Source organism: Saimiri boliviensis, chromosome 20 (genome assembly GCF_048565385.1).
Source record: "Saimiri boliviensis isolate mSaiBol1 chromosome 20, mSaiBol1.pri, whole genome shotgun sequence".
Taxonomy (NCBI): domain Eukaryota; kingdom Metazoa; phylum Chordata; class Mammalia; order Primates; family Cebidae; genus Saimiri; species Saimiri boliviensis.
In genome coordinates this window covers 31,824,358-31,846,278 of record NC_133468.1, presented here as the reverse complement: position 1 = coordinate 31,846,278, position 21,921 = coordinate 31,824,358, and the positions used below count along the sequence as shown (strand labels likewise).

At 55.4% G+C, this 21,921-nt stretch overlaps 3 protein-coding genes across 5 annotated transcripts; 1 reads left to right on the top strand and 2 right to left on the bottom strand.

Annotated features, from left to right (window-relative positions):
- Nucleotides 1-15: 15 nt before the first annotated feature.
- On the top strand, nucleotides 16-1,033 carry UFSP1 (UFM1 specific peptidase 1). The gene has a single exon (XM_010344691.3). The coding sequence runs from the start codon at nucleotides 486-488 to the stop codon at nucleotides 891-893; it is 408 nt and encodes a 135-aa protein (XP_010342993.1). The 5' UTR covers nucleotides 16-485; the 3' UTR covers nucleotides 894-1,033.
- A 52-nt stretch (nucleotides 1,034-1,085) lies between these two features.
- Nucleotides 1,086-15,732, bottom strand: SRRT (serrate, RNA effector molecule). 3 transcript variants are annotated; one of them, XM_010344692.3, is made up of 20 exons: nucleotides 13,958-15,732; nucleotides 13,583-13,712; nucleotides 8,205-8,333; nucleotides 7,814-7,960; nucleotides 7,403-7,591; nucleotides 5,407-5,576; nucleotides 5,094-5,278; nucleotides 4,791-4,886; nucleotides 4,589-4,706; nucleotides 4,267-4,424; nucleotides 3,920-3,981; nucleotides 3,745-3,823; nucleotides 3,297-3,485; nucleotides 2,821-2,994; nucleotides 2,582-2,735; nucleotides 2,294-2,487; nucleotides 1,941-2,097; nucleotides 1,615-1,716; nucleotides 1,376-1,502; nucleotides 1,086-1,282 (listed from the first exon to the last, which is right to left on the bottom strand). In XM_010344692.3, exons 2-20 carry the CDS (start codon nucleotides 13,702-13,704, stop codon nucleotides 1,207-1,209), a joined length of 2,628 nt encoding a protein of 875 aa, XP_010342994.1. In that variant the 5' UTR covers nucleotides 13,705-13,712; nucleotides 13,958-15,732; the 3' UTR covers nucleotides 1,086-1,206. The 3 variants fall into 3 exon arrangements, with proteins under 3 accessions (XP_010342994.1, XP_003934212.1, XP_010342998.1); XM_003934163.4 differs by having other exon boundaries at nucleotides 1,615-1,704; XM_010344696.3 differs by having other exon boundaries at nucleotides 1,615-1,704; nucleotides 4,267-4,421.
- A 90-nt stretch (nucleotides 15,733-15,822) lies between these two features.
- On the bottom strand, nucleotides 15,823-21,893 carry TRIP6 (thyroid hormone receptor interactor 6). Its single transcript, XM_003934168.4, has 9 exons — nucleotides 21,398-21,893; nucleotides 21,023-21,150; nucleotides 20,779-20,904; nucleotides 20,145-20,516; nucleotides 18,596-18,689; nucleotides 18,316-18,485; nucleotides 17,392-17,570; nucleotides 16,388-16,508; nucleotides 15,823-16,105 (listed from the first exon to the last, which is right to left on the bottom strand). The coding sequence occupies exons 1-9, from the start codon at nucleotides 21,504-21,506 to the stop codon at nucleotides 15,974-15,976; spliced, it is 1,431 nt and encodes a 476-aa protein (XP_003934217.2). The 5' UTR covers nucleotides 21,507-21,893; the 3' UTR covers nucleotides 15,823-15,973.
- Nucleotides 21,894-21,921: the final 28 nt, after the last annotated feature.

The following is a 21,921-nucleotide window of genomic DNA, read 5'->3' as shown; positions in this document are numbered from 1 at the left end:
CTCGCGGGCGGGCAGGCGGGCACGGCGGAGGGGAGGGCGAGGCGCTGCGGGGCATTGTGGGAGTCCTTGCCCGTGGCGGCCGCTTGCTGCCTGCGCTGATCGCCGAGGCCCGGGGAGCGTGTCCTCCGCCTGCGCGCCGGTTCTGCGGCACCTGGCCCAAGACCCGGAGCTGAGGGCAAGTGCTGGAGTCTGGGGTCGTTCCGCGCCGCCGGGTGGACGCTGTACCCGGCCTGGGGCTGCCCCTCCCGCTCACCGCCCTGGAGCTGCTGAGGGACGTCCACGTGGGCCTGGCGTCGCCGAGCCGCGGCCCTGCCCGCCTGGCGCTGCTCTCGGGCCACTACCTCTACTACCACTACGGCTGCGACGGTCTGGATGACCGCGGCTGGGGCTGTGGCTACCGCACTCTGCAGACGCTGTGCTCGTGGCCGGAGGGCCAGCCCGCGGGCGTACCTGGACTGGCCGCCGTGCAGGCGGCCCTGGAGGACATGGGTGACAAGCCCCCCGGCTTCCGGGGTTCGCGCGACTGGATCGGCTGCGTGGAGGCCAGCCTGTGCCTCGCTCACTTCGGAGGGACCCAGGGGCGCCTCTGCCACGTGCCTCGGGGAGCGGGGCTGCACGGGGAGCTGGAGAGGCTTTACTCCCACTTCGCAGGGGGCGGGGGCCCAGTCATGGTTGGAGGGGACGCGGATGCCAGGTCCAAGGCCTTGCTGGGAGTCTGCATCGGGTCAGGCACGGAAGCCTACGTCCTGGTATTGGACCCTCACTGCTGGGGCGCTCCAAAAAGCCCCAGTGAACTACAGGCTGCTGGGTGGGTGGGCTGGCGAGAGATAAAGGAGGCCTTTGACCCCAACTCTTTCTACAACCTGTGCTTGACCAGCCATAGCTCAGAATAGCAGCAGCACCCCCGAGACTGACAGCGAAGTTCCAGAACTGAGACTCTCCAGTCCCAGACATGCATCTGTGTACCTGAGGCTGGTGTCCCCGCAGAGCCGGGGCCTTTTGACATCAGTAATAAAAGTGACAGGGCTGAGCAGCACCTCGGGAATTCCTTTGGAAGGATGGGGGAGATGTGTATGAGTCAGAAGCCCTGTGGAAGTGCTTTTATTGGCAGTAAGGCTGATCGTACAAAAAATCAGAGTTGGATGGGACCAGGTAGTCACAAGTAAAGGATGATACAGGAGTGAGGAAGCGAGGAACGGTGACGGTTCAAAAGAAATCAACATCGTCGGGGGCATCCAGGTCCCGATATTCCACAATGGCTCTTGGGTCTCCACGAACCATCCTGTGAGATGAGAGGTAAAGTATGAGAGCTGAGGGTTCCCAAAAGGGAGTTTGCAGGAGGCAACAAAGCTTGGGCGTGTGTGCTCCTCCTCACCTGTTGCGAGGTTTCCCAGGATAACCTCCCTGGCCTCGGAAGGCATCGTAGTTCCCTCGGCCAGCACCATACGGGGCGTGGGGGTATGGAGGGCCTCCTGTGGGGACTGCAGGGCGGACAGCACCAGCTATGACAAGAGATCAGCATTGAGTTGCAAAACTATGTCCTCAACTCCATCCTGTTTCTCCCTTTCGCCCGATGTCACTCACCAAGCCCCTTCATCGCCCTCCTGTACTTACCTCCATAGCCCAAGATCGGGGGCCGGGGCTGACCATAGGGCATCAGGCCCTGGGGAGTCTGGTGTGGGTAGGGGAGTCCCGGGGTCAAACCTGGGGGGAGTACAACACGGACAGGGACATGAATTACTGCGGGAGGGAGGGTGGGGCAGAACAACTGACTTTTAGGGACATGAATTACTGCGGGAGGGAGGGTGGGGCAGAACAACTGACTTTTAGGGCTATGACCTGAGGATGGGGCAGAAACTTCTCAGTTGGTAAAAGAGAAACAGGAGTCCCTGGACAGACAAGGGAGAGGAGACATGTGACCCTCATGGATCGTATCTTACTCTGGGCAGGGCCAGGTGGCTGGGCTGGCTTGATCTCAGGCAGAGCTGGGCGCTTGGCATCAGTGAGGAAGTTGTTAAAAAACGCCACCTCCTTTTTCACTTCCTCAATCTTCTCAGCATGCTTGTTGAAGATATGCTTGCGCACAAACTCAGGACCCTGGGTGGAGAGAGGAGCGGGGTCACAAAAGCCATGTAACGCTCGCCTCACTCCCAGGCCCGACCTGAAAGGATTCCCAGCTCCCGCCTGCCAGTCCAGTGAGCAGTTCTCCCACCCCAGGCCCAGGCCTTTAGGGGCTTCCTGTCTCAGCCCCACCTCCCACCACCCTGGCACGACCATTCTCCAACATCCAGACCTTGAATTTCTTGCCACTGAGAGGACACAGCCACTTATCCTTGCCCAGTTCCTGCGTGTTGGAGGTAACGAATTTCTCCACTTCCTGCTCTGGGTCTTTGCGGCCCATCTTCTGGGCCTCTTCCTCTGAAAGCGACTCCCGCACACTGAGCAACGGCGTGAGCTTCTCTTCAAACGTCTTCTGCCACTCCAGCACTATGGTTTGGGAACAGAGGGAGGAGGGTTGGGAAGGGAGGTGGAAGGAAGCGTGGTGGGAGGGGCCGGGGAGGAAGGGGAACCTGGAGCTCACCTTCCCCATGACTGATGCGATTGGGCGGCATGGGCCCCCGAACGTGAATGATGCCACAACGATTGGGCATCTCGTCCTCGTTGGGGTACTCACAGGTGTTGTAATAATCCAAGGAATGCACGATGCGCAGGTAGAGAAGCAGCTTGTCCAAGACCTGAGGACGTGGAGTATGGGTGCTCGGCTCCTTTTCCTGCCCTTACCACCCGACCCCCACGTCCCTGCGCTGCCACTGCTGGCACCTTGATCAGCTTCTCATCCCGCTCCACATTGATCTCTGCCGGGTTCCCTTCCTTAGGAGGCTCCTCAGGCGGGGCACCCCCGCTGCTCCCCAGCAGCTCCTCCTCCTCAGCACTGACTTCCTCGATCAGGTAGTCTGTGATATTCTTCAAGATCGGGTTTTGCGAGGGCAGGCTCTGGTGGAAGGAAAAGGGGCAAGTTAGGCAGAGAAAAACCCTCAGGGCAGGTAACCCAAGACCTTCCGCATGTGAAGAGTGGTGAGGGGACAGAAGCTCACCAGACAGAACTGGCGCCTTTTGCCCCCTTGGGATTTGTCTTCATTTTTGCTTTTGTTCCACCCCAGCCCACAAATGACCACTAGCATGCCCCAGTTCTGCTGGAAGCTGGAGGAGGTGCTGCAGACAGGTGAGGTCAGAGGTGCCCACAAGCAGAGGAGGCGCTATCAGCTGCTCCTGACAGTCCTGTGGGAGTCACTGACCGTTGGCAGGGGAGGCGTCCCTGGCTCTGAGGCCCACAGCTGGGTCCTGTCGTCCAGTGTGTGGATCAGCTTGGCCGCCAGCTTGATGTCGTTGCGCACGATCTGCTTGTGCTGGGTGATGCCGTTGATGTTGCGGACACGTCGGGTCAGGTCCCTGTTCACACCAGGGCTCAGCTCGCACTCCCGGAGCTGGAGGGCAGACGTCAGAAGTTTACTCCACTAACCCCACTTGCCAGGGAGAAGTAGTAGCTCTAAGACCCTCCCCCCTTGAGCACCAGCGATAGATCAAACTGTGAGCTCCCTCAGGAAGGGGACCTGACAGGGCCTGTCTTTGTCTGCCTACGTCGTCTGCCTGCGTTGCCTCTGGGCAAGGCTCTAGGGAAGTCACCGGGACAGATAGGTTGGCTTCCCACTCTCTTCCCCAGACAGTCCCACCCGAAGCACTCACGCGGATGTTCTGCAGGTTCCAACAGATTTCTTTAATGTTAACACTGCGGTCAAAGGTCACCCAGCCACGACGGAAAAACCTAGAGAAGAAAATGTTAGGGCAGTCAAGCGAGGGAGGTGGTGGTGGCCATTAAGGTTCCCCTGCGCTTTTCCCTCCAACACACCCAGTTACTCACCTCCTCTCTGGCTGCGGCTCCGAGAGCGCCACCCGCATAAAGCCTGGGTACCTTTTACAAAGCTGCAAGCAGCAGAAAACCAGCCCTACTTAGTGACTCAAGGATTCATTCACTTCTTCCTCCAATCCACTGTCCTCAGAACCCTAGAGACTAACTGCATGGTCACTCTTCCCATCCTTGGGCAGGGTAGAACCACTGAAGGCCTTCAGAACACCAGCACCCGAAAGCCAATGGCGCGATCAAGATCAGCCCTCGGAGGGCTTGGGCTCCTGGGGAATGGGGCCTCCCTATTAGGTGAAACGGGGGCCCCACTGCCTTCCCTCTGCCCTCCACTTCTCCCCACTCACGGAGATGATCTCAGCCCGGGAGATATTGGGCGCAATGTTCCGCATGAAGAGGGAGCAGGTCTTGTGCAACGGCCGAGGCTTGCACTCCAGCCCCGCAGCATCCTTGGGCTTCTCCCATTCTTCCTCCTTGGGCTTCTCTTTCTCCTTGAGCGCTGCTTCTAGGCAGGAAGTTGGTGCGGTAGGAGTTGTGTTTTCATTACCGATTGTGGAGGGGAGGACAGAAGCCTTCCCCTAAAAGCCACCCTTCCCCCGTCAACGCTGCCAACCTCTCACCTCCCCACCAGCACTAGGATACACTTCAGAAGCAGAAAAGAAACCCTACCGGCCTCCTCCTTCTCCTCCTCAGCCTGGCCGCTCTCAGACTCCGACTCGGACTCCGACACACTGCCCTCGTCAAAGCTGTCGTCCCCACTGTGCTTCCGGTTCCGCTTCTTGCTACTCTGTGCGAGCCACGGAAGAGGGGACAAGTTAACGCACCAGGAACGCAGCCCCGCCGCTCTGACCCCGGGTCACAGACGCCTCACCTTTTTGGCTTCCTTCTCAGAATCTTCTTTCTTCTCTTCCTTGTCTCCGTCACCCTCAGACTTGGTTTTGTCATCATTACAACTGTCATTCTCGGCCTATGGGAAGAGACAGCCACTGGGGATGTCAAATCTCCCCTCCCCCTTTCATCAGAGGGCTCCCCACCCCACAGCTGAGCCCACAGGTTCATTCTGCCCACCCCTCCCAGAACACAGCCCCCCAGTTCTAGCTCCTTTGGGGCCCTGCCCCGGACTCTCCTTCCCGCAGGCTGCCAGGGGCAGTGCTAGGAGGCCCGGGACTCGGACCTGCTTGCCGTCTTCCTTCTTCTCATCCTTGTCATTGGCTTTGCGTTCCCCGTCCCCTAGGCCTGCTCCAGCCCGGCCTTCCTCTTTCTTGCCGGGATCCCCGGGCTTTCCTGCCTGCTCCTCCTCCTCCTCCTGCTCCAGGATGCGGAGATCATTCTCTGTGCCTCCTTCCATCTTAATCACGGCTACCAACAAAGGGAACAGAGGTCACAACCCCAGGGCCCTAGCTCCTGTCGACCCACTTCTACCTGGTCCCCAGACACGCCTGCCCCCATGGGGCCCAGATGCCCGCCACCCCTCCAACTCCACACACCTGCATCCAGCATCTTGACAATGGCATCAGCTTTGTCTATGTCCAAGAGAAGGTTATCAAACCAGCCAGTCTCCATGAGGGACAGGAAGACCCTCAGTCGGTTTTGCAGGGCTCCCCGGGCCTCCTGCCGACGTTTCCCCACTTCATCTGGGTGGTACTTAGACCGAAACCTGGGAACGAAGTGGGGGAGGGAAAAACAAAACAGTTACTGGAGGCCAAGGCCAGCATGTGGGGAGGGGCCCAGGAAAGACGGCATAGCCCCCATCCTCACACCCACAAAGGGTCATCAAAGCAGAGAGATTAGGGGATAGGGGTGTGCTAAAACCACCCAACACCCCAAAAGGAACCAGAAGTTGTGCTCTGAGAAGATGTGGGGGGAGAACCAGCAACTAAGAGCTCTGGGTTTGGGAAGACCAATGACTACAGGGGTACGCCAGGGTTGGAGAGACAGATCTACCACTCTAAGTCTCTGGGAAACACTAACATAGTAAAAAGGTGTCATTTCCCAAAGCTTCAGAGAGGAAGGCTCAGGAAATAGTAGGCCCTGAAGAACCTCTCTCTCCTCACCAACCCCAAACTGCAGTCATTAAAAACCTGCTCCCGCCAACTCCCTCCACCCCAAGGTGGAAGACAGAGGGCCAGACAGCAAAACCCAGAGGCAGAGCATCTTTCTCCACCCATGGGAAAATAAGCAAGATGGTGAAGGGACAGGAAAGACCAAAGGGAGAGACTGGAGCGCCCTTTAGAGCCTCAGGTCCTGCCCACAGGGGGAGAGAGAGGAGAGGGAAGGCTAGGGAGGAACAAGAAAAATGAAACATTTCAAATAGGACCTCAGGGGGCAAACAAAAGAAATGAGGAGTATGAGAAAAAGGAGAAAGGGAGGAAAGGGGAGGGTGTGAGAAAGTCCCAGAAACCAAAAACAAAGAAAAACTAAAGATCAGAGAGAGAAACTGAGAAAACCAACAGGGAGGAAGGCGGTGTTAAGGAGCAAGAACAGGGACAGAGAAAGAATGAAGGTGCGCGAGAGATTAGGACAAAGACACACAGAGCAATTTGAGAGAGGGGACAGCGAAGACAGAACAGAACCACAAGTGGGGCGGAAGAGGAGAGGAAAGCCGCAGGCATCACCTCCAGGATCTTTACCTTGGCCGCTTGGTCAAACAGAGCTCAAGATTTAACTAGCGGCGCCCAGGGCCCATTCTGGCTGGCGGGCCACCGGCTGGCTCCTGGCTGGGCGCCCGGCCGAGATGCCCTGCCCCGCGGGACTCCGCAGTGGGGGCCCTGACTGACTAACTGCCTAAGCAATCACATTCAGCTAAACCGCTGCATTGTGCACAGCAGTGCCCTGCCTGTCTGCCTGGCCGGGGCCGCGCGGCTCAGCCCAGGGGCTCATGTATGGGCTGGGTATGGTGGGGGTGGAGGTGGGTTTGCTCCGAGCTCCGTCGATGAGCGGGTGTAGTTCCCAGTTCTGGCTCTTTTCAAGGAGGAGGAGCAGAAAGAGGATGAGGAGGAGGAGGAGCAGGAAGGGGGGAAAAGATGGTTGATTAAAATTAAAACATCCACAAAAGGAAAAAAAAATTAAAATTCTTTTTCTGTCAAACGACCCTGAGAGCTTTGCTTTTCTTCTCTGGATTCACTCGTCGCTTTGGGAAGATGCCACAGCCACATGGGGTCCTGGTGATCAGGGATGACAGTGACCCAACACCGGCAAGTGGGAAGCAGTCTGTCTGCTGCCCCAAGGGGCCAGATGGCTCTGGCCTGCTGTCTGGAGGTGTCCCACTCTGAGGACAGCAGGACATGAGATGGGGTGGGGCGGGGGCCGTGGCAGTCGCTGAAGTGAGGGGAGACCCCATCAGCCAATGCTGTCATACTTCCCGACCCCCGCCCCCAGAAAGTTCCGGACTGGGGAAACTGGGAAGAGGACGGGGCCGCAGCTCCACCGGTGGGGCAAGGGGGACATGCCAGGGAAAAGGTCCGGGGAAGCAGGGGCACTCACCACTCCTCATCTTTGTGCGCCAAGAAGAAATCCTGCATCTGCTGCCTCCGGAAATCCAGCTTGTAGTCATTATAGCGCTTGACGGCCTCCGTTTCATCCACCGAATCATCCAGGGAGAGGAGAAACTCCTTGAAAGTCTTCATCACTGGCGGCGGCACACCCAGGTCTATCTCTGCGATGCTGCCCAGCCTGGAGAGGAGTCCAGTCAGGAAGGCTTGGTTGTCGGGGAAGGGAGGGAGACTAGGGGGGCCAAGGTAGCCAGGTGCCCCCTTCCTTTGCCCACCATGGACATCACCCCAAACCCCAACGGCTGCCACCCCCACCCAAGGGGCATGCCTCTGTGTGCTTCACCCGATCCCTCGCTTCAGCAACCCCAACCATCCCCCAGAAGCCCAGAAGCCTGGTCCTTACCTAGCCTGGATCGGCAGGACATGGTGCTGCATGATGTGGACATCGGGGTGGCCCCAGGGCTGAGGGGGGCCATAAGTTGGGCCCCCACCCCCCCCAGCATAGGGCATCTCATAGCCACTGTGGTATGGGTCAGAGCTGTGCTCATCCCTGAGGGTGGGGGACACAAAAGTAAGGCAGAGAAGGAAGCCATCTTCCCAGGTCATGAAGGAGGACAGACGGGGGCATACACAGCATGGTCTCCCAGATAAGAGTTTTAAGGGACAAAGAAACGATGGGTGATGGGGAGTTGAGAAAAGGCAATAACAAAGATTTAGGCCCAGGTGAGGGGCAAAAGGGAAGGCCCAGGGGGAAATGAGGCGCAGGGGAGGAGAGGGAAACCACTCCATCTCACCAGTCTCGCCTCATGCGCTTCTGTGGCGGGCTGAGTTCATGGCGGGGTGGCGAGAAGCGCTCACGCCGATTCCGGTCATAGTCCCGATATTCACCCCGACTGCGGCGCTCACGGCCACGGTCCCACTCTCTGGCGGTTTAAGAACAAGAAACAATGATTAAAGGCTGGGTGCAGTGGTTCACACCTATAATCCGAGCACTCTGAGAGGCCGACGCAGGAGGATCATCACTTGATGCCATGAATTCAAAACTAGGTGAGCAATAGTTAGACCTCCATCTCAATAAAAAATTTTTTATTTTGATGGCCGGGCACAGTGGCTCACGCCTGTAATCCCAGCACTTTGGGAGGCCAAGGCAAGCAGATCACCTGAGGTCAGGAGTTTGAGACCAATCTGGCCAACATGGCAAAACCCCGTCTCTACTAAAAAGACAAAAATTAGCCAGCTGTGGTGGCATTCGCCTGTAATCCCAGCTACTCAACAGGCTGAGGCAGGATTATCACTTGAACCCAGGAGGCGGAGGTTTTGGTGGGCCAAGATCACACCACTGCACTCCAGCCTGGGCAACAGAGCAAAACTGTCTCAAGATAAAAATATAATTTTTCCTTTAAAAAAAGGTAACAATAATTAAAAACACAGCCTCGATATGCCACGGCCACACTCCTAAACAGGCCCTTCTTACCCTGAGATAGCAGACTAAAAGCCTAAAATTATAAAACTTCACTCTTAACAGAAAAAGATTTTTGTCTCGTCGGGGCAAGCCACTGCACTCCAACCTTAGCAAGAGTGAGACCCTGTCTCAAAACAAAACAAAGATTCTTGTCTAACTCCACGATTTCAGCCAATACCCAAGAACTGATGGTTCTCCAACTCTCCTTCCAGCCTGGCCTTCTGCCTGAGCTCCAGACCCACATGCATCACCCCTGCTAAAGGCCCACGTACAGGCAGGAGGTCGAGGCTGCAGCAAGCTACGACTGCACCAGCTCACTCAGCCTGGGTGACAGAGGAGGACTCTGTCTCTAAAAATAACACAAAAATGTTTTTTAAAATCATCCCCTACTAGTCCATCACCCCCTCAAATTGTCAGAATCGAGCCTATTCATGCTACCACCATGGGCTCAAATGTCTTCCCCAACCCTCCACTCCCCACTCTGTTTTATCAACGGAGCAGCATCTCTCCCCAGCTTTCATTCACCAACCTCGCCACTAATGCCTTCTGCTAATCCTCTGCCTGGAAGCCTATCAAAGCTGTCCCACTCTCTGCCATCCCCACACGCTGTCCTAGTCCTTGTCCTTGTCCAGTGTGGCTCCTACAGCCCTGGCTGCCTACCTGCTTCTGGTCTCTCGCTTCTGTCTCCCCACCGTCAAGGGGACCTTCCTCAAATACAAATCTCATCACATCACGCCCCTGCTTCAATGCCAGGAAGCAACACTGGTGTTTTAACTTTGGCTCCTGGCTGTCCCTCCAGCCTCCCCACCAGTCACCAACCTCCCCTCCCCCACCATCTTTTCCTTCCCTTTTTTTTTTTTTTTTTTGAGACAGTGTGAGTCTCACTCTGTCGCTCCAGCTGGAGTGCAGCAGTGCAATCTCAATCTCAGCTCACTGCAGCCTCAGCCTCCTGGACTCAAGCACTTCTCCAGCCTCAGCCCCTGCTAAAAATGACCGAGGACAAAGAGTTTCTGCTTATCTACCAATGCTTACTATATTCAAAATTAAAATAAAACATTCCAAAACCTTCATTTTTAAGTTACACAGTAAGATGAAATAGATTACATGTTTTTATGAAAAGTGATTCTTAGCCGGGCGCGGTGGCTCAAGCCTGTAATCCCAGCACTTTGGGAGGCCGAGGCGGGTGGATCACAAGGTCAAGAGATCGAGACCGCCCTGGTCAACATAGTGAAACCCCGTCTCTACTAAAAATACAAAAATTAGCTAGGCATGGTGGCACGTGCCTGTAATCCCAGCTACTCAGGAGGCTGAGGCAGGAGAATTGCCTGAACCCAGGAGGCGGAGGCTGCGGTGAGCCGAGATCGCGCCATTGCACTCCAGCCTGGGTAACAAGAGCGAAACTCCGTCTCAAAAAAAAAAAAAGAAAAGAAAAGTGATTCTTTTCCCAAAAAATTTTGGTGAGAAAAACTGGCATTGTTTTTACATTTTTACAAATCTCTCCAAGTTATAGCCTTGTAGAGGATAGCTTCTACACTGAATCTGTTGAGATATTTTGTCCTGGTTGAAAAATATGAGACAGGCCAGGAATGGTGGCTCACATCTGTAATGAATCTTAGCACTTTGGGAGGCCGAGGCAGGTGGATTGCTTGAGCTCAGGAGTTCAAGACCAGGCTAGGGTAACATAGTGAAACCACAGTTCTACTTAAAATACAAAAATCAGCTGGCCGGCCGGAAGTGGTGGCTCATGCTTGTAATCCCAGCACTTTGGGAGGCCAAGGCTAGCAAATCACTTGAGGTCAGGAGTTTGAGACCGGCCTGGTCAACATGGCAAAACCCTGTCTCTTCTAAATACACAAATACTACCAGGGCATGGTGGCAGGCGTCTGCAATTCTAGCTACTCAGTAGGCTGAGGCGGGAGAATCACTTGAACCCAGGAGGCAGAGGCTGCAGTGAGCCCAGATCACACCACGGTACTCCAGCCTGAGTGAAGAGCGAACCTCCATCTCAAAAAAAAAAAAAAAGAAAAAGAAAAAAAAACTAGCTGAGTGTGGTGGCATACACCTGTAGTCCCAGCTAATCAGGAGGCTGAGGTGAGAGGATCATCTGAACCTGGGGAAGTCAAGGCTGCAGTGAGCCATGAATGCCACTGCACTCCAGCCTGAGCAACAGAGCAAGCACCTGTCTCAAAAAAAAAAAAAAAAAAAAAAACGGTAAACAGAAAATCTGGCCTTACACTGATAAGCAGTTCGAAAAGCCTTTACAGATAACTATAGATATTCTTTTTGGATACTACCCAAAACTCAACAAGAAATACGTTCTCTTTTTTTTTCTTTATGCTACCTTGTTCAAGAAGGAGGTCGTCTTTTTTTTTTTTTTTGAGACAGAGTTTCGCTCTTGTTACCCAGGCTGGAGTGCAATGGCGCGATCTCGGCTCACCGCAACCTCCGCCTCCTGGGTTCAGGCAATTCTCCTGCCTCAGCCTCCTGAGTAGCTGGGATCACAGGCACGCGGCACCATGCCCAGCTAATTTTTTGTATTTTTAGTAGAGACGGGGTTTCACCATGTTGACCAGGATGGTCTCGATCTCTTGACTTTGTGATCCACCCACCTCGGCCTCCCAAAGTGCTGGGATTACAGGCTTGAGCCACCACGCCCGGCCAGGAGGTAGTTTCTCACAGGCTAGTTAGAACCTTCAATCTGAAACAGCATCAGTGAAGAACATTTCATTCTCCGCCAACTTAAAATCTACTGTTCTACCTTACCCTTTGAATGGACCTTGTTATGTCTCACAGAGCATCAAAATACATTATTAGCATCACTGCCTATCTCACCAGAAAAGTCTTTACTTAATGGGAAGCTGTCAAGCTCACATTAGTCGATATAAGTTATCCAAAACTGGTTGGGTGTGGTGGCTCATGCCTGCACTCCCAGCACTTTAGGAGGCCAAGGCCAGTGGATCACCTGAGGTCAGCAGTTAGAGACCAGCCCAGCCTGACCAACATGGAGAAACCCCATTTCTACTAAAAATACAAAAATTAGCTGGGCGTGGTGGTGCGTGCCTGTAATTCCAGCTACTCAGGAGGCTGAAGCAGGAGAAGCGCGTGAACCCAGGAGACGGGCCGCAGTGCGCTGAGATCGCGCCACTGCACTCCAGCCTGGGGGACAGAAGTGGAACTCCGTCTCCAAAAAAAAAAGTTTTACAAAATTTTAATTTTTTCTTTTTTTTTTAAGACAGGATTTCTCTCTGTTGCCCAGGCTGGAGTACAGTGGTACGATCAAGGCTCAATGCAGCCTTGACCTCCCAGGGTCACCCCAGCCTCCTGAGTAGCCAGTATTACAGACGTGTGCGACCACCCTCAGCTAATTTTCCTAAGTTTTTTGTACACACAGGTTTCATCTCGTTGCCCAGGCTGGTCTCAAACTCCTGGGCTCAACCAATGCACCCACCTTCGCCTCCCAAAGTGTTGGGATTACAGGTATGAGCCCCTTCGCCAGCCCAAAATTCTAATTTTCACTGGAAAGTTCCACTTCATCACTGGCAACAAATACTGACAGCTTACACTGAAGTAAAAGGTTCTCAGTTCATTTTCAAGAAGACGTCTGCCAAATACCCAAGTATGAACAATCACTGTTTGTCATTCATTCAAGTAAAAATAACACGCCATGGAAAAAAGCTGTTCGTTCAGTTCAATCAATCACATTCGTACTTTTGCTCAACCAGTGCAAGCCTCTAATCCCGGCACCTTGAGAATCGAGGCAGGTGGATCACTTGAGGTCAGGAGTTCAAGACTAGCCTTGCCAACATAGTGAAAATCCCATCTCTACTAACAATACAAAAGTTAACTGGGCGTGGTGGCATGAGCACTTGTCATCCCAGCTACTTGGGAGGCTGAGGCAGGAGAATCGCTTGAACCCAGGAGATGCAGGTTACAGTGAGCTGAGATCACCCCACTGCACTCCAGCCTGGGCAACAGAGTGAGACTCTATGTCAAAAAAACACCTACAGGCCGGGCGCGGTGGCTCATGCCTGTAATCCCAGCACTCTGGGAAGCCGAGGCAGGTGGATCACCTAAAGTCGGGAGTTCCAAACCAGCCTGGCCAAGACGGTGAAACCCCGTCTCTACCAGAAATACAAAAATTAGCCAGCTGTGGTCATGGGCGCCTGTAATTCCAGCTACTCGAGAAGCTGAGGCAGGAGGATCGCTTGAACCCGAGGTGGAGGTTGCAGTGAACCAAGGTTGCGCCACTGCACTCCAGCTGGCGACAGAGCGAGACTCCGTCTCGAAATAATAATAATAATATTAACAGTTTTTAAAAGTTAGCCGGGTGTGGTGGCCTCCCCCTGTAGTCCCAACTACTCAGGAGGCTGAGGCGGGAGGATCAATTAAGCCAGGAAGGTAGAGGCTGCTATGATTGCAGCCAGGGCAACAGAACAAGACCCCATCTCAATAACAACAACGAAAAAAGCACGCTTTTCGCGAATGTGTAAAGACTGCTTTTTATGCTCAAACTCAACTCTACTGCTCTGATCTGCAGAGCATTTCAAAAACCAAGCCACAGCTAGTTCTCTGGCCAACAGCGAAGAGGCTGCACCACAGCTAACAGTCCAATGAGCCATTTCACAGGGTTCGCCCTCATACAAATTGCAAGGAGGAAAAAGAAAAGCGACGCGGATGAAGCGAGGACAAGACGAGTTAAAAACGGCTCACCTGTCATTCCAATCGTCCCCTCGACGTCTTTCATCTCTCTCGCGGGAACGGTCGTAGTCGCTCCGCTCTCTTCTGAACTTGTCCCTGCGCCTTCGATCGTACTCGTCATCACTGTCACCCATGGCACAGCCTGAGGGGGCGTGGGGACCGAGGAGGGGCGGTCGGGATGGTGCACAAGGAGGAGCGGACGGAGGGACCGTCCCTCGCAGGCACCTCGGCCGCCTCCCTCGCGCCAAGGCCAGCCCTCCGCGGCCCCCACCATCCTGAGCCGGAGGACGCGGCTCTAACGCTTCTACGCGCCCGGAGGGTCTCCCCGCTCGCCCCCGGTTCCTCTACCGGCCCAGCGGGGCCCCCCAGGCTCCTCCCCTCCCCCACCTGGGAGCTGCCGCGGCTGTTGGACTCGCGCTCTGACCGGCTAGATTTCAGGGCGACCCGGGCCGCGGGCGCGCGACGAGGACGGCGAAGAGGGCAAGAGGGAGACGCGGAGCTCTTGGCGAGAGGGCCAAAGAAAGGAGAACAAAAGTGGAACAACCGAGGATGGACGGTCGCGCGCGCCACCCGCGCTGCGCCTGCGTCACTCGCGCCTCCCCGGCACAAAGCTCCCCCTCTCGCGGCCCGAACTGGAACTAACGAACGGAGCGCGACTGGCGGGGAGAGCAGGGCGTGATGGGAAAGGGGCGGACTCTTACAAGTCTCGCGCGGCTTTTCGAGACGAGAACGGCTTGAGCGTGAGGAACTACGGGAAGCCGGCTGGACCAAGCGCGGCCTCGGCGGGGAGAGGAGGGGCTCTCCCTGCGCGGAGGGAGGGCTTCCGAGGGCCGAAGTGGACGATCGCGCGACCCCTGATGTGTCGGGGGTCTAAGCCATTTCTTATCCAGCCGTGGTGCCCTGACGGGCCTCCTGACCTCGCCGGGGGTAGTTTCGTCCCCTCCTTGGGCAAGCCGTGGGCTTGGGAAGCGCGGGCGTTTAGGGGACGAAAGATGGAAGCGACCATTTTAAAGCATTGTTTCCCACCATTTTCTGCTCCAAAGATCCAGCCAAAATTGGATGCCACAGTGGGCACTATCTGCAAAGTCCGTCGTTTCTGCTCTTCCTCCACAAACACGCCCCATGTTTAAGTAAAAGTGGCAGATAATAAGTTTTAACCCCACTCAGTAGTTGGATGAGATAGGCTGTAAGTTAACGCCCTAAACAACAGAGTATGGACCGCCCAGATTCAAGTCCCCTCTCAGTGAATTGAGTGTAAGACTTCCTAGGAAGCCCAGCTGAGGTGCCTCACGCCTGCAAACCCAGCACTTTGGGAGGCCGAGGTGGGAGGATCGCTTGAGTCGGGAGACCTGCTTGGGCAACATGGCAAGTCCCCCATTTTTACAGAATAGTTAGGGCCAGGCACAGTGGCTCATACCTGCAATCCCAGAACGTGGGAATGTTGATGAGGGAAGACTTGAGCCCAGGAGTTCAGGACTAACCTGGGCAACAAAGCAAGACCCCATCTCCACACAAAAAATAACTGAACTTGGTGGGATCTCCCTGTGGTCCTAGCTACTGGGGAGGCTAAGCCAGGAGGAATGTTTGAGCCCAAGAGTTCAAGGCTGCAGTGAGCCTTGACTGCACCACTGCACTCTAACCTGGGGAATAGAGTGAGACCCTGTCTCAAAATATAAATATATATAGAAAAGGTGCCTCCTCCCTGAGGCACGCTTGCTCATAGCACTGAGAGGAGGGTAGGGATACATTACAAGAGTTGCCAAAAACCAAACGAATGAGCCAAAAAGACCCAGGTTCTACCATTTAAGAACCATGCAGTCCAGGTGCAGTGGCTCATGCCCATAATCCTAGCACTTTGGGAAGCCAAGGCGGGTGGATCACCTGAGGTCAGGAGTTCGAGACCAGCCTGGCCAACACAGTGAAACCCTGTCTTTACTAAAAATACAAAAATTAGCTGGACATGGTGGCGGGTGCTTATAATTCTGGCTACTTGGGAGGCTGAGGCAGGAGAATCACTTGAACCCACGAGGCAGAGGTTGCAGCAAGCCAAAATCACACCATTGCACTCCAGCCTGGGCAACAAGAGCAAGACTCCAACAACAACAACAACAACAAAAAAAAAAAAAAAAAATGCAATCTGGGGGAGTCACCTCTCAGCTCTGGCATCCTCACATGTAAAAATACAGACAGTAACAGCGACTGGGCTTGTAATGAGCTACTGGGAGAATCAGACGAGATGACAGACTTGAAAGTGCTTTGTAAACTGGAGGGATTATTATTTCGTGATTGGAGAAAGAGGAGCCAGCATTTGGTGACAAAGTCATACAGGTAGATGTCAGGGAGGGTGATCAATCATTGGATGGGAACTGGAACTGAGAACCCAGCAGGTACTTTTAGGAAGACTCAGCAGTCAGTGGTGACAGTGGCTGAGAGCTCCTGGATGCGCCAGGCACTGCAGGCCTTGCACAAGATGTGCCCATCCAGCGGGTAGCAACCCTGACACTCGCCCTCAGAGGAGAGCAGCAGCCCACACTCCTGTTGAAAAAGAAGCAACAATTAGCTGGGCATGGTGGCGGGTGCCTGTAATCCCAGCTACCCGGGAGGCAGGAGAATCGCTTGAACCCAGGAAGCGGAGGTTGCAGTGAGCCGAGATCACGCCATTGCATTCCAGCCTGGGCAACAGAGCAAGACTTCAACTCAAAAAAAAAAAAAAAAACAGATTTCTGTCTACTGGAGACCTCTGTGTTCCCCCTCCCTCGTGCTCTACCCAGCACCCCAGACGCTGCCAACCCCTTGCACATGCTGGGGCCCCCTGACCTCGCACTTGTAACAGCCAATGTGAAAACTTCGATCCAGAGCAACAATTCTCACTGTCTCCTCCTGACCTGGCTCAGGCATGATGGCCCCACCACACACTGAGCATCTTGGGGCAAACTTCCTGGAGGGGCAGAGAACCAAGAAGGCCATCAAGCCCTGGGGTTGCAGGGCACCAACAATGGGACCCAGAGAAGGTGGGGCACTGGAGGGAATCAGAGGCCAGAGGTGTGGCCTTAGGTCTGGGGAAGGGATGATGTCAAAGAGAATGAGAGAGGCTGGGTGCAGTGGCTCTGGCCTGTAATCCCAGCACTTTGGGAGGCCAAGGCAGGAGGATCACTTGAGGCCAGGTTTTCAAGACCACCCTGGGCAACAGAGGAAGACCCTATCTTTATTAAAAAACAAAGAAGGCCAGGTGCAGTGGCTCATGCCTGCAATCCCTGCACTTTGGAAGGCTGAGGTAGGTAGAGCGCTTGAGCCCAGGAGTTTGAGACTAGCCTGGCCAGCATGATGAAACCCTGTCTCTACTAAAAATACAAAAAAAAAAAAACCTGGCTGGGCATGGTGGCACGTGCCTGTAATCCCAGCTACTTGGGAGGCTGAGGCAGGAGAATCACTTGAACCCTGGAGACAGAGGTTGCAGTGAGCTGAGATCGTGCCACTACACTCCAGCCTGGGTGACAGAGTGAGACTCCATGTCAAAAGAAAAAACGAAGAAAACTAGCCAGGCATGGTGGCATGCGTACCTGTAGCCCCAGCTACATGGGAGGCTGGGGCAGGAGGATCACTTGAGCCCCGGAGTTGGAGGCTGCAGTGAGCTATCATCACACCATTGCACTCCAGCCTGAGCAACAGAGTAAGACTCTGTCTCTAAAAAATAGTAATAGCAAAGAATGAAGGAGGGCCAGGGGCTGGAAACAGGAAGAGACAGTCCTGGGGCATGAAAGGGAGATGAGAGAGACAGGAAAGGTCAGACCTTGTGAGACGAGGTGGAGGCCGGGCCTGACCTGTGAAAGTCCTCGATGCAGTGGATCTGGCTGGTAGCATCCACTGTGAAAGGGATGCCATCGAGGCCGCGGTGACACACCACGCAGGTGAAGCAGCCAGGGTGGTAGGCCTTTCCCATAGCCCGCAGGATCCGGTCCAGGATGGGCTGGGAGCACGTGGCGCATTTCTCCAGGGTGGCCTGTTGGGAAAGAAAGCAGGGAAATCTGGCAGCCAGTGGGAGCCATGGCAGCCCACCAGGCACCCCAACAGGCTAGGCATCTGTTTCTGCAGCCTCCTGCATGTGATTCGGTGAAAAAACTGACTTGAGCAGATCTGAATTCAGATCCCAGCACTATACAAGGTATTTAACCACTCTGAGAAAAGCAGCAATCGGGCCGGAGTGGCTCACGCCTATAATGCCAGCACGTCGGGAGGCCGGAGTGGGCAGATTGCTTGAGGCCAGGAGTTCGAGAACAGCCTGGCCAACAGGGCGAAACCCTGTCTCTACTAACAATACAAAAATAAGCCAGGTGTGCTGGCGGGCGCCTGCAATCCCAGCTACTCGGGAGGCTGAGGCACGAGAATCACTTGAACCAGGGGAGGCAGAGGTTGCAATGAGCCGAGATTGCACCACTGCACTCCAGCCTGGGCGACAGAACAAGACTCTGTTTCAAAAAAGAAAAACAGGAGTCAGTAGTAATACCTGCCTCATGGGTGTCGTGGGAATCTAACACATTCTCTTTAACTGTAAGACGCCCCACGCTTGTTAAGAGCTGCGTCCTTCCCTCCAGCCACCAGTGCTGAGCTACTTGCTTGATATTTGCAGAATTCCTTCCTGTTTGTACACCACTTCCAGTGGCCCGGCTTCTAGCACCGTTCCTCCTCTGGGCTTGGACGTCCTAGCTCCCACCTTGGATGGAGGCCCCCCAGCCCCAGCCACTCACCACATAGCAGCCCTCGCAATACGCCCTCCTCTCCACGGCGTAGAAATGCTGGCCCCGAAGCTGGGCCCGGCACGTAGAACACACAAAGCAGCCCACGTGAAAGACGCGATCGAGGGCCACAACCCCGGCCCCATCCCCGACCACATCTTCTCCACAGCCACCACACCGGCCTGAGGACAGGCAGAAACAACACCAGTCTGCACGAACCCAGAAAGCCACTGTCCCTTCTGTCTCCCAGCCTCCCCTCCCGCTTTCTACCTGCCCCACAGCCTCAGCTCACCAAAGTATTCCCCACTGGGCGGGTGGTTCATGTCGTGCACCAGCTTCTTGGTCAGCCTGTCCAGCTCATCCTCCGGAGGCTGGCTCAGGGACACCTGGAAGGTGGGAATCAGGGGTTCAGTCCTACTCTAGCTCCTGATGCTGTGATACAGGGGTCCTCAACCCCCAGGCTGGGGCCACACAGCAGGAGGTGAGCAATGGGCAAGCAAAGCTCATCTGTATCTACAGCCGCTCCCAGTCACCCGCATGACCGCCCCAGCACTGTCTCCTGTCAGATCAGCAGCAGCATTAGACTCTCATAGAAAGCCTTCACGGAATCACATGTGCATTCGAGGGATCTAGGTTGCGTGTTTCTTATGAGAATCTAAGGCCTGATGATCTGTCACTGTCTCCCATCACCACCAGATGGGACCATCTAGTGGCAGGAAAACGAGCTCAGGGCTCACACTAATTCTACATGATGGTGAGTTGTAGAATTGCTTCATTATATATTATAATTCTATCATTTCACTATATATTATCATTATATATTATAATGAAACAATTATACATGTTATACATATTCTATTAGTGTTATCATAGAAATAAAGTGCACAATGAATGTACGTAATGCGCTTGAATCATCCCAAAACCATCCCCTGCCCCAGTCCATGGAAAAATTGTCCTCCATGAAACTGGTCCCTGGTGCCAAAAAGGTTGGGGACTGCTGTATGTCCCTGAAGATGGCCAGGCAGTTCCAGCTGGAAAGCTCATTTGAGAACACCTCAGCCCAGGGGCCAGTTATTTTTTGTTTTTTGTTTGAGACGCAGTTTCGTCTTGTCACTCAGGCTGGAGGGCAATGGCACAATCTCGGCTCACCAAAACCTCTGCCTCCCGGGTTCAAGCAATTATCCTGCCTCAGCCGCCCTAGTAGCTGGGATTACAGGCATGAGCCACCATGCCCAGCTAATTTTGTATTTTTAGTAAAGACAGGGTTTCTCCATGTTGCTCAGGCTGGTCTCGAACTCCCGACCTCAGGCGATCCACCCGTCTTGGCCTCCCAAAGTGCTGGAATTACAGGCCTGAGCCACTGTGCCGGGTCCCCTGCACCGCCCGCCCTGTATTTCCTGACTGGCTCCACATCCCAGACCTCTGACTGTTCCAAAACCAACCCCCTGGCCAGGCACAGTGTCTCACGCCTGCAGTCCCAGCACTTTGGGAGGCTGAGGCAGTGGATCACCTGAGGTCAGGAGTTCGAGACCAGCCTGGCCAACATGGTGAAACTCCATCCCTACTAAAAATACAAAAATTATCTGGGCATAGTGGCATGTGCCTGTAATCCCAGCTACTCGGAAGGCTGAAGCCGGAGACTCACTTGAACCTAGGAGGTGGAGGTTGCAGTGAGCCGAGATCACGCCATTGCACCCCAGCCTGGGAAAGAAGAGCAAAACTCCCTCTCAAAAGAAAAAAAAAAAAAAAAAAAAAAAACCAGGGCCCTAGAACACCAGCCTCCCCACTACTCAGTGTCCCATTGCCTCTAAGACCTGGCATCCCAGTTTCCCAGGGCTTACCTGGGGCCCGTGCTCGCCTCCTCTTCCTCCTCCTACAGGGCCAGAGACCCCAGCAGCCTCCTCTTTGGCCCCCGGCCCCGGCTCTCTCTGGCTCCTATAGCCAGGACCCCAGACTTCACCTCGGCCTGGGAGAGGAAAGTGGGGGCCTGGGAGGGGCCCAGAGGCCTGAGAGGCCCCCCGTCGGGGCGGGCCACAGCCCCTCACTGGCTGTGCCACCTTCACTTGCACAGGGAAGGCAGGGCCAGCTGGGGTGCTGGCAGTAGCATAAGAGGCTGGAGTGGGGCCCCCATAGGGAGACGCTGGGAGCGGTGAGGCTGTGTTCAGCTTTAGGGAGCCAGTGCGGTAGGCAGGAGGTGGCGGGGGCTCATATGCCTAAGGAGAAACGCAGACCAGAAGCCTAAGCGAAGCCCCCACTCTGGGACCCACATTTGTGGAAATGACCCCGGGTGTGGGGCAGCACGGGTGTTTGCATTTGACAAGGTCCCGTCCTCAGGTGGCTGACATGTTGGTACTTGCAGCCACACTTCCTCCATGCTGGGGTGCACAGCACACACATGATGGGGTGGACTGGGGCTGTGAGTCCAGAGAAGCAGGAGGCTGCAGACGGGGAGGAGAGGCAGGACCGGGGAGTCACCTGTCGCTCTGGTCGTCGTGGCGCGTGACCCCGACCCCCATTCAGCTCGGCCAGCGTGCTGCTCAGCAAGTCTATCTCAGCGTCCAGGCTGCCGGGGCGCAGGGCACTTCTGTCTGCAGGGAGCCCCTGAGGATGGAGCCGGAGCAGAGAGAATGCAGATCGCCATGGCCCTCTTCTGCCCTGGTTCTCTGACAGTGGGTTCTAGGGGACCCCGCACGTCCCACCCAGCAATCCCAGTTCTCACCTGCGTGCGCTGGGGCACTCCATGGGACCCCACCCAGGCCGGCCCCCGATCCTCCGGTGCCCCTGGGGCCTGGTAACACTGCTCTGATGGGAGGGGGCAAAAATTGCCCCTGGGGTGGGGCTGGAGTGCTGGGTTGAGGGAAGAGAGATCAAAGGTAGGGTGGCTGAGGACCGGAGGGGTGTGCATTTGGGGAGCTGCCCTCTCCGCCCCTCTTACCTCTCCCCCGAATCTAAGGTCCCAAGAGATCTCGGGCAGCTGTTCCCACCGGCTTGGGGAAGGGGCAGGAGGAAGCCGGCAGGGCGGGAGGCTGGAGCTGGAGGACAGAGGTGAGCGCCAGAGCGGGGTGGCTCCTCTGTCTCAGGAAGGCTGCCTTACCTGCTCCGTGGGCTGGTGGTGGCCCCGGGACGCCTCGGGGGATCGCCCTCCCCTGAGGGGCTCTGGTGGGCTCCGGCTGCTTCGGGGGCAGCCAGGTAGGCCCCGACATGGTCTAGAATGGGGAACTCTGGACAGCGGTCTTGAAGCCCGGAGCCTCGGGCCTTTACCCCCTCTTCCGTCCTGCCGCGTTCGGGACTCCAGAAAAAAACTTTTTCTGGCTTTTTTTTCCTCTTCCTCCCTAATTTTGGGGATGGCCACGCCCCCGATGACGTCACCACATTCCTGGGGGAGGGTCACGTGGCCCCCTAGGCCCTAAACTGCCATTTCTCTGAGTCGGCCCCCTCCCGCCGAGAGGGAAGGGCTCTCCGGGGGAGCCCGAGTCACTGGGGGCTGTGGGCAGCTGGGGATGGGAGGTGGGGGTCCGGGCCAGCCTCCAAGTCCACCGATACCCGCTGGGCCCCGCGCCCCAGCCCTGCACGTGGCAGCCTCGCTGCCGGAGGCTGAAGCTCCGATCTCCACCCCTC

Excerpts from the sequence above, each read along its gene's own strand:
- SRRT (XM_010344692.3), bottom strand. The coding sequence starts at position 13,704 with ATGGGTGACAGTGATGACGAGTACGATCGAAGGCGCAGGGACAAGTTC. Across the intron at positions 4,425-4,588 it reads GGAGGAGAAGGAGGAGGCCG|AAGCAGCGCTCAAGGAGAAA; the intron begins GTAGGGTTTCTT and ends CTTCCTGCCTAG. Across the intron at positions 2,736-2,820 it reads GGGATGAGAAGCTGATCAAG|GTCTTGGACAAGCTGCTTCT; the intron begins GTGCCAGCAGTG and ends CCACGTCCTCAG.
- UFSP1 (XM_010344691.3), top strand. The coding sequence starts at position 486 with ATGGGTGACAAGCCCCCCGGCTTCCGGGGTTCGCGCGACTGGATCGGC.
- TRIP6 (XM_003934168.4), bottom strand. The coding sequence starts at position 21,506 with ATGTCGGGGCCTACCTGGCTGCCCCCGAAGCAGCCGGAGCCCACCAGA. Across the intron at positions 21,151-21,397 it reads ACCACCAGCCCACGGAGCAG|CACTCCAGCCCCACCCCAGG; the intron begins GTAAGGCAGCCT and ends CCCTCAACCCAG. Across the intron at positions 16,509-17,391 it reads TGCATCGAGGACTTTCACAG|GAAGTTTGCCCCAAGATGCT; the intron begins GTCAGGCCCGGC and ends CTGCCCCTCCAG.